At 47.2% G+C, this 11116-nt stretch overlaps 1 protein-coding gene across 1 annotated transcript; it reads left to right on the top strand.

Annotated features, from left to right (window-relative positions):
• Nucleotides 1-846: 846 nt before the first annotated feature.
• Nucleotides 847-10293, top strand: LOC142917904 (hydroxylysine kinase-like). Its single transcript, XM_076062246.1, has 5 exons — nucleotides 847-1524; nucleotides 4526-4668; nucleotides 6101-6410; nucleotides 7435-7714; nucleotides 8431-10293. Exons 1-5 carry the CDS (start codon nucleotides 1200-1202, stop codon nucleotides 8603-8605), a joined length of 1233 nt encoding a protein of 410 aa, XP_075918361.1. The 5' UTR covers nucleotides 847-1199; the 3' UTR covers nucleotides 8606-10293.
• Nucleotides 10294-11116: the final 823 nt, after the last annotated feature.

The following is an 11116-nucleotide window of genomic DNA, read 5'->3' as shown; positions in this document are numbered from 1 at the left end:
TGAACTCGGGTTGCCGGGTTCGTAGCACAGTGCGCTAACCGCTATACTACAATGCGTTAAGCTTCCACATCCGTGGGTCACGTGACAGATTTGACGTCACAGCTCACTTGCCGGGCAAAAAAATGCATTATTGAGCTCCCCCCCCCCTCCTCCCCCCCGAAAAAACACAAAAGTGTATTTTAATATTTTTTGCGTGGTGTACAGTCTGGAAAGTACCCACATGGCAAATTTCAAGTTTGTTGCATGTTGGGAAGTACACTAAACATTTTGAACAGACACACATAATCACAACTTTGCCTTTTACATATGTATGGAGATAATTTCGGCCAGGGCTGCCCTGTGTCAGCGACTCTGAAAAATCTGCTGACACCCGGCACACCACGTCCAGCGTGTACCTTTCGCTATCGCCGTGGCTACCGGGGCTGTGCTGCCAACTCCACTCCGCACCAGCGACCCGGAAAATATTCAGTGACAGATTAAGCCCTGATTATTATTCACACAATTACACATCCAGTGGAATTTGAACACGTGATTTCGTGCTTACGGGACAAGGTGTTTACTCGGTGGGCCATAGCTGCAGCTCCCCAATGCTGCATAAACCCACGGTTCTTGTTAAAATTCCAGTTACAGTAATGCTACTTTATCAGGCACTGGCTGTATTTCCACTGAAATACACAAGGATAATTCTCTGTTATTACGAATGTTATATCTGACATGTTTAAGTGGTGCTTTTCTGTTCGGTGAAATGTGTTGCTATTAAATGTGATGCGAGCAAAGAGACGTGTTTATTGATCGCTGATCGATCGATTGACTTCATGGCCGAGCGGTAGCACGTTGCAGATGTTTGTGGTACGAGTCCCACGACCGCCCCGGTTAACGCTGTGGGTGTATGAACTGTAAATATTGCGCACTGTCTGCTTCACAGTCGGATGCTAAAGATCTCGGAGATGTAATTTAAATAAGTAGTATGCCACGTGTGTCGGCACAACTCTGTAAATGCGACAACTACTGTGGGCTGTCCGTGAAGCGTAGCGCCTCCAGGGTGTAGCCTCGTGTGTACGCTGAGCTTGTTTCGCACCGTACGTAGCCAACCGTGCTCATCGGAGGCGCCTTGCGCTGCACGAATGGAGCGGACGCCAACGTGCACTTGCAAAACCCCAAAAGCTTTTTGATTGCCCTCGTTTTGTCCGTTAAAGACGATGCAAGCCGCGCCGCAGGACGATGGCCGCGAGCACGAGAAGCCGTGCCTCAGCGAGTCCCGCGTGGCGGAGCTGGTGGAGCGCCTCTACGGGGTGAGCGTGGCGGGGGTGAGCCCGCTGGCGAGCTACGTCGACCAGAACTACCGCGTGCTGGCGCGCGACGGTCGCCAGTTCGTGCTCAAGGTCACCAACACGCGGGACAGCCAGCGGCCGCAGCTGCTCGAGGTGCAGATGGCCATGATGAGGTTCCTGCGGGAGAGGGGCTTCCCCATGGAGGAGGTGGTGGACAACGTCAGCGGGAAGATCATGTCGCTCGAGAGCATCGGTGAGCTGCGCCTGCGGGGGTCCCGGGAGCAGAGACGTTGGAGAAGAGATGTACATAATACTAAATCTTGTTCTACTTGATGTGCGTCTCCATCTCTCTTTGTCTCCCCCTACATGCTAAGGCCTCGGCACAGAGACCCTATCTCTCTGTGCTCCATACGTTGTGTCTCTCTTTGTGTCTGTGTGTGAACTCCCTCCACTTAGGTGTCTGTATATATATCTGCGGTTCTGTGTTTCCTCTCTCTTAAATTTAGCTCTTCTATGCCTGATGATGATTGCTTGCGTTGCAATCAAAACGTCGCATGCTATTATGTAATTTTATTATTATTTCTTATTTCTATGTGACTTTACCGAAAAACCAAAGAGTAATTCCTGCAGTCACGAAAGCGACAAATCAAGTTTAATAGATCTACAGTGCAGTACAATTGATTTTGCTGCAACTGAACTCTGGCCCCCACAACATAGCACCACGCAGCAGCCTGTGATGCCTGTTTAATGCACGATTGTCACCCATAGAAGCCCTAATCCAGGCTCAACCTGCTTAGCCTTCAGATCTTATGATAGGGCACATTCCAGGTGATTTAGTCATAGGCTGATAGTAATCATACGAATACAGCATTGGTTTATACTTGCAAAGACAACGATCAATATCTGAGCATGAGGCGGCGGTATAATACTGGGTCGCACTCCACTGACGATAAGTGATGTAAAAGGATCATACTTTTTAGTTTTTGTGAGGTTGGTGGATGTAACGCACTGCTTGTTGGTACTGGCCCAAGGTCCACATTGTGATATTTTGTAAATTCTTCATGTATATAAAAAAAACAATGTTTGGTGTGTGGGATGAAACTGGAATGACTGCTCACAGCAAAGCCACACGGACGAGACGATAACATCTGTGGTGAGAGATCAGAAGCACACTTTCTGTTTTCTCATCTACTGACCTGCAGGTTGGTAGATATAATGTTTGTACAGTTCACCGACGCCGCCATTCACCAACTGCACAGTGTGTTCCACCTCCCCACACCTCCGATGAGCACGGTTGGCTACGTACGTATGGTGCGAAAGAATTTCAACATACTTAGAAAACCTAAATTGTCATTTTTGTTTCTGCTTATCTTCCCACGAGACCCTGAGAAGCAAACGTCAAACTCTTTGCATCGAGTTCCGGATTGGCTGACAAGGGGAACACGTCAAACCAAAACCATGTATTACATGAACAAGCATAGACGGCAAAGATATGTCACAAGTGATATATTGTAGAGATATGAGAGAGATTTATTCATGATAAAGGTTTTTGGGTGAGATCGCGTTATTTATAAATGTGTCATAACCCTCCACCACCCGACACAGCCAAACAGTAAAAAATGTGTCACGTTGACAACAGACAAAATAGTTCACTACTTTAGCCCACCGGTGTGATGAAGAGAGAATCCACAACATTTACAATATTTGAGTACGACGTTTCGCTGGTAATTACATCCAGCATCATCGAGCAATTCGCCAGAATGGTGAAGCCCTCACTTGCTCCCGGTCTTAAATAGAGCAGCAGGGTGATATCATTTAACTCATTCAGAGAGAGATTTAATCAGAAATATGATATTTATATGGAAGAGATAGGAGAAAGATCTATCCACAAGAGGAGAGATTTAGAGAAATGCAAACATGTCGATACAGAGCTTATCTCTCCCCCACACCCACTCCGGCCTCCTGCATCGCATCACTTCTATTAATATTATTATTATTGTAATCATTGTTACACTTGTTTTCACAGTAGAGCCTCACTGAGTATCGGGAGGGTCTTGTCAAACTTTTCAGTTGGGGGGAGGGCGCGGGGGCGACGGTTGTCGTGTGTAATTTCAAGTGAGTATTGCTGACTGAGACATGTACTTAATAAGTTCTTGTAAGGCGTGGCGGGATAGTTGTCCTGTAGACCAGAATGAATTAATTTTGGTGGTTCGGGCTTGGCCCACGGGCTGTAGTTGGGACAACACTGGGCTGCTAAACATTTGTAAAGCAAAGTGCTTCATAGCTCATCGGATTCCTCCAGTAAAAGTACATATTCTGATTATAATGCCTGGGCTAGCAGCGCTCCTTTAAACCCAGGCTCGGGGTTCATCGCGTGAGCTGACATCGCCGCCCAACCCCGTGTTTGGAATGCGAAGATCACGGAATGCCGCTGACCCTTATATTTACGTGATGGAACGAGCGATAAAAGTCGCCTCCTGATGCAGATGGGGCCCCCATTCACCCTGCTCCTAAGTAATTTGCTCAAGCTGAACCCAGGGAATTCAGCTAGACTCGTGTGCTGACGTATCCATTCTGGCCCAAACCTGGGCGAATTGCCCCCGGTTCCAGCCAGCGTGCGCTAAGGCGTGAGGGTTGCGTGCCACGTTGCAACTTTGGCGGATGCCTTACTCATGGGTGTGGCGAGGTATTATTCCTCTCAAATGCTTTATTTAGCTACAGCGGTTTAGACAACAAGGCCATATAGGAATGCGAATTTCGGAATGCGTTCGTGTTATTAATTTCTGGGTTAATAGTACCGTGAAAGAAAGTCATGAGAAAAAAATCACTCCAATTTACTATTTTGGGGGGGGGGGGGGGGGGGGGGGACAGAAATACTCGATTCAAGTTGCTTGAGAGATTGGCGTTTTAAAGACTACACGAATTTTATGTGCGTTATATATCGGACTTGGCACATTCATTATTGTTATTAACCATTTAATACTGAGCAGCCAATTGTCGCTTAATTTCCTAAACAAAAGAATAGTAGCTTTGGCTATCAGTTGAGCAATTCATCAGAGACCCTGTGTAGTATAGCACGTGGGTAATGAACACAGGGCGCAAAGTGGTGAGTTGACACTTTGGCCAGACCTTGGAGGTTCCGATATCAGCTTCCGAACAGCTTTTTATGTTCCAGCAAAAGGAAGCGACGGTGAGATTTCACTAACCGTGGTGACCTCTTGACCTCGGTGGCGACTCCTGCTGTGAATTCTCAGACTGCGGCGAAGGAGAGAAGGAGTTCAACGTGCGGCTGCTCACGTACCTGCCCGGCGTGCCGCTGTCCAGGGTGCTGGCGGATGGCAGCCTGTACTACCAGGTGGGCAAGCTGGCAGCGAGCATCCACCAAGCCCTGCAGCAGGTACGAGCGCACGAGCGCCTCTTGACACGTGACATGAGACTGCAGGGATTCATATTCTTGTTGCTTTCGGTAAAGTCACCACCACGTAGAAGGGAAACAATAAAATAATAAAAAAATATAAAACAATGAAATTCTCACGACGTTTCGACTGCAACACAAGCAATCGTCATGAGGTGTGAAAACCATAACAAGGAAATTTGAAAAAAAAAATTATTGTTGTGGTTTTCACACCTGATGATGATTGCTTGTGTTGCAGTCGAAACGTCGTGAAAATTCTATTGTTTTATATTTTTATTATTTTATTGTTTCCCTTCTACGTGACTTTACCGAAAGAAACAAGAATATGAGAATATTTGCCAAAGTAAAGAGGCAAAAAAGAAATAACTCGCAAATTACTTCATTGGGAAATGCGGAGCGATAGTTTCCCCAACCCCTTACTACGACAATCTTAAAAAAAAGTCTTGAGTCTCGGCGAGCCTTTTCTCTCGGTATGCAAGTGTAATGTGACGTAACGAGCCCACTCGCTCGGAACGTACGTAGCTGTTCATAATTAGCAACGTGAGAGTCCTTCCAAGTGATCGAATGGCTGGTTTTCAAGCAACGTATTTTTGTTGTCTGCCCCCCCCCCCAAATTTTATTCCAAGCGTCGGGGTGGAGCGGTGGTGCAGTTGTGAGCACACTGCGCTACGAACCCGGCCACCTGAGTTTTATTTCCGGCCACGGCTAACATTCGTGGCAAGTGATATCTGAACCAGTCCTGCCCCCCCCAACTCCCCTTGTCCTCTATCGTTCACCAACCTACACTGACCAGTTTGGCGAAGTATGGTCAAACACCCTACATGACCAACACTGAATACGGCAGTGCCTTGATAAGGGCTGTATGAGTTGTGCTAATTGGTGCCATGTCATGAGATGGAAAAAAACATCTCATTCTGTGCATCACCTCTGGTTAGAGAATGGCCCACAGAAGGTGATCTCACAAAACTACTTCTCAGATCCATTCAAGTGTCCTGTTATTCACAAATACCAATCAAACATTTGCCAGCCGCACGCAGGACTTGGGCAGCCCCACCCTCAGCTGCATAATAAGTCTAGATTTTTAGCTTTCGTGACTGCAAGGATTCATACTCTTTGGTTTTTTCGGTAAAGTCACGTAGGTAAAACTATAAAATGATAGAATTTTTAAAAATGTAGTTGTTTTTTCATTTATTCTTTTATTTTATAGTTTTACCTACGTGACTTTACCGGAAAAAAAAACAAAGAGAAAATAATAAGTCAAGGAGAACATCTTTTTTGAAACGAAGACTATCCTTTGCTAGCTTGACGTTTTGCTGCCTTTAACTTACATGTGTACTCAACTGGCCAATGCGATGTTAATCTCGTATTGCATTTTTTGTCATCTTACCGCCTTCGTTTTTAAACATCTGCATAGTTTGAGCACCCGTTCCTGCACTCCCTGCAACGAGACAATTTCATCTGGAACCTGTCAAACACCCACCTGCTCGAGCCCTACCTCTTCACTCTGGACGGCGACCCCAACCAGGGTCTGGTCAGGGAGGTAATCGCCAAGTTCCGCGAGGAGATCCAACCCAACCTGCACAAGTTTACCAGATGTACGCTCGCCTCGCAGCTTCACCCGGGACGTAGCTCCATGCCTCAGGGGGCGAGGGGCGCTTCAGGCCACCGACGAGGCCTTGAAGCCACGACGGGTGCCGCGTACGTGTGTACGTTGAACTTCTTTCGCACCGTACGTAGCCAACCGTGCTAATCGGAGGTGCGGGGGAAGGACAACAAACTAAACACAAAAAATCAGTTCAAAAATAAATTAGTGTTCAATCTAGGTTTAAAAGTGCATAGCTCCAGTGCCTTCCTAATATCGGAAAGAAGAGCTTTTCAGACGGCCGCAGAAGTGCATCTGAAAGCGCGCGATGCGGTGACCGTCTTTGTTTGTTCGATGGTTAGCCAAAAGCCGCTGCGAGGATCACCCGAATTCGCGTGATGGTTTATGCTGCTTGACGAGATCAGCAAGGTATTGTGATTCATTTGTGGCAAGCATTTTCTTTGCAATGTGCTTCACGTGATTACTTTTACCCAGCATACACAGATGCATTACAAGGCATGCATGTAATGGGGGACACTCGCACAGACACTGATCACAGGTGAAATCAAATGACAGGTTTATTACATTCAGATGCTACTGTATATAAATCATAATTGTAATTTCTACCAAATCATTTTTCAATGCATGCTAAATTGTGTTCAACAGTTTTTGTTACACATATACTCATAATAATAATAATAATGTACAGCCCTTTGTCAATGCACTATCTGGACGAAGGCATTCCCAGGCTGTGTAGGGTCATGGGGGTTGTTTTGCCTCCTTCACCATGCTGGTCGGTGAGGAGGTAGGTAGGATCCCAGGACTGGTTCAGATATCAGTGATGTTCTCCATGGCCGGGAATCAAGGGCTCGTGATGCGGTGTGCATACCACTACACACCGCTCCATATCTCGCCCCTGTACAGGGTTGTACGACGCTGGTGGGTTATTGTAATTCTGTGCCTTTGAAGGCAGGAGAAGTCGGTTATTCACTGAGACTCTGCGGGGGCCGTTCTTAGACTCGCACACGCGGCTTGCGCAACACCAATCGTGCGGCCGGAATAAAAACGGCACGGGCACGAACGATGACGACGGCGACGAGGGGAGGACGGTCAACAATAAAAGACAACGGACGAAATCAAATTCGACGTTTTCTCCCTCGCCGCAGGCATAATCCACGGTGACTTCAATGACGAGAACATCCTGGTGCAGGAGGTGGCCGCGGGAAGCGAGCAGCAGCAGCAGCAGGGGCCCAAGTCGGCGGAGGGAGCGCCGCGGCACCGCGTCTCTGGCATTGTGGACCTCAACTCGATGATGTTCGGCTACCACGTGTACGACCTGGCCATGGCCATCATGTACATGATGGTGGAGAGCGGAGAGGCGATGGAGGCCGGGGGTCACGTCCTGGCCGGCTACGAGAGCGTGCAGGCCCTCAGCGAGGACGAGAGGTAGGGCCGTTTACTTCCTGGTGGCGTGCAGGTGAGAGCGGAGGTGGGGAGGGGGGCCGGGGCAGGTCGGGTCGGGTCTGCCCGGATCGCCGTTGGCCGCATCGGGAAACGTTGGCTTCAAAAACCTGTGGCGGTTGCGTAACGAGAATTAATCCAAGTCTGGCGAGAATCCGATAAACTCGATGATTGTGCGGCAAAAAAAACACACGTGCTTTATTATTTATTTAAAGCTCTTCATCAGACCAATGATGAATGAAGGTCTTGCCAATGCCATGTCGATTGTCGCGGTGGTTGACCATACTTCACCATGCTGGTTAATGTGTATTGGTGAACGGGGGGGATCAGTAACAGTTAAGACATAAATAATAATGCTGATTACCATGATGTTGCTAACAGCACTTCTACGGATGCTGCTGATGACGGTGATGATGATTATAGAAAAGACACTCATAGCGATGTTGTTTACGATCATGTTGCTGATCACGCTGCTGCTGCTGCTGCTGCTGGAGACGAGGAAGATGAAGACGGCGACTTTCCTTCTGCTGGCACTTCTGCTGCTGACCACGAGACTTGATCCAACTATGGCTGCGATTCCTGGACGCTAAAATCCCAGCCGATCAACAAGTCGGCAGCAAAAACCCTCTTGAATAACAAACGATATTAACCATCACAACAGCAACGGCGACAACAACAACATGGTCTACTTTTCCCCGCAGGTTCTGCCAGTCGCTGGTCATGGCCCGCTACACGATCCTGCGATACCCGCAGAACGCCGACTACCTGCTGATAACGGCGCGCACCGGCTGGGTGAAGCTACGCGAGCTCTGGACCAGGGGCCTGGAGGACATGCAGAGGCTGTGGTCCGATGTTGCGGCACGGTACAGAAACTAGAACCGTGGTGGAGATCGAGCAGACGGCGAGGAGAGAGAAGGGGGAGTTTGGGGTGGGGGGGGGCCCACCGTGAGACACGTCCTCCCACTCGCCCCACCGGTACCTCCCGAGGCTTCGCAAGGAACCGGTTTCAACTTGAACATGGCGCCGTTGGTTTTGGACACGTGCGATCTTTGAATACGGAATCTGGAAAATGTGAATTGCTCATGCCAGGCACTTAATGCATAGGAGAGGTTTTTCGTGGCTTCAGGTTGAGGAGGCCACAAGTGCCACCTCGGGTTTTCCAGTCTCGGGCAATGGCGCGCGCGTCCGGTGGATCCGTTGAGTAACTGGAATGCGACGGCATTGGCTTCATCGGCAATACGATCCAAGCGCATTGAGAGACCGTCTAAATCCGCATCGCTGGGAATCGCCCAAAAACAGGAAAGTATTTATTCATTTTCTTCTTTGAAACATTTCGGAGACTTGAGACGATCGTAGACAAGAAGGACGAGGAAAGATTTTGGGCTGGACTTGAACAGGGGTAGTAAGATGGGAGATCTTAGTTGCCGGTGTGCAGATAATATAGGCGATTAGAGGGGGGGAGAGGTAGGAGCGTTGAGAGCCCATGGAAGATCTTGAAGACATTGAAGGCGTCTTCAAGATCCTCCATCTTGCGGTTGAGTCGGAATTAGATTGAGAGCACAGTGGAGGGATCCGAGTACCGGGTTGATGCGTTCTCATTGATGGGTGCAAGTTTGAAGGTTGGATGATCACTTGCACTTAGGAAGGTGGGAGATTTGTGGAGTCCACAGAGAGGGGTCCCTCCATGATTAATCAACGAGCACGATGAAGGCACGAATAAGATTCGGAGCGGCAGTTACATCGGCGCTTTCTCCAACCGGACAGGGGCACATATCTTCCCGGGATAAACTGCTCCGTATAATTGGTCCCTAGCAAAGGAGCTTCTTCATCATCAGACTTTTTTTTCACGTTCCAGTTCTCAATGAATCCACCTGTACGCGCCAAGTGATGGGCGGGGAAAGCACAGGGCCGTCACAGACAAAATCCATTGTCGTATTGTGCTTCTATGCTCCCGTGTCCATTCTTGGCCGCCTTTAACCCGCACTGACCGGCACGGTGAATTGTGGTCACGTGACCCCAACGGAGCAGCACGACGTGGGGTGGGGGTCGTCCTCATACAGCAGTGGATTGACACGAGGCCTGTACGCGTGCCTCTCAATCTCACGTCACCGGAGGTTGAACAAACCTGAAGTGGAAGCTGTTGTTTCCTCAACCTAGAGGCACTGGTCACCCACTGCCTTGTTGCATATGTACATACACGGATTTATACATATTTCCATACACATGTACATTTGCTTTCCATAGGTTACGTGTGTATGCATGGATGTATACATGCATGTGTACATTCATACCTACACACATGCATTCATATGTACAGATATAAATATATAAGTCCACTAATAATTTACATAGGAACTTGTTGGCAGATCTATACATTTGTAAATACATTTACAAACATATACCCATGTATGTGTTGTTGTATATATAGGTGTTATGAAAATTGATGAAAATAATGAAAATTAAATGAAATTTGAGATTTGCATAATTTATCCGAAATTATGTTAATTAGTGTAATTATGTGCATAAATTATGCTGATTCGAGAGATAATCGTATTAATTTATGCGAGTGGGCGTGGTTATGATAATGCAGGTCGTTATGGATTATCAGGTCGAGCCTCGGTGACGAGGATTGTGTTATGAATTGGAATAACGCAATTAATCGTATGCAGTGACGCAGGCGTTGTGAGCGTGAATGAGAGAGAGACGATTCGACTCTGCTCTTCAATTCCGTATTATCGATAAGGATACGATTACTCTCGATTGAACATTACGGATTATGTGTGTTATGGATCATGTGGTGATAGTGTGCTTATGATAGGTCCCCAGGATTCAGATCTCATACGCAGAACAATATTATGCAGAATTTCAGGAAGAATCACACACAAACCTTCTGCGTTAATCAATTTTATTTCTAGCTAACTTTAATTTTTGGATAATATGAAAAACTCAATCTCGGGATTTTGGAATTTCAACACAGCGTTAACACGATACCATCACGATTGCGTTGTTTCACCTCGATAGCGGCACCTGTGGTTAATTCCCGACGCGTAACGCAATCGATCGGTTGTTGAGAGAGAGATTAAAAACATGCGAACTATTCTATCAAACCTTAACTTTATAATATGCAAACTCGTATGCTTGAATTGTTACACAACACGGCACTTGGTCTTTGATTCGTATCCAATCCTTAATACATTCTGATATGCGAAGTTATTATGCTTGAAATCGTCAGCACAGTACCACGTTGATGTTCGTTCATTGATTCATAACGATTATGAATTTAAAGCGTTCGACTGTAATACTTCTAATTGCCTTATCAACACCACTCGATGGCCACAAAGCTTCGTTACTTGAATCGTCACACAAAACAGCATTCGGTCACTGATC

The sequence above is a fragment of the Petromyzon marinus genome, unplaced genomic scaffold (assembly GCF_048934315.1).
Source record: "Petromyzon marinus isolate PM22_M1 ecotype Great Lakes invasive population unplaced genomic scaffold, UKy_Petmar_22M1.pri1.0 PM_G_Scaffold_54, whole genome shotgun sequence".
Lineage (NCBI taxonomy): Eukaryota > Metazoa > Chordata > Hyperoartia > Petromyzontiformes > Petromyzontidae > Petromyzon > Petromyzon marinus.
Note: the sequence above shows the minus strand (reverse complement) of the source record. Positions and strands in the feature narration are given on the sequence as shown.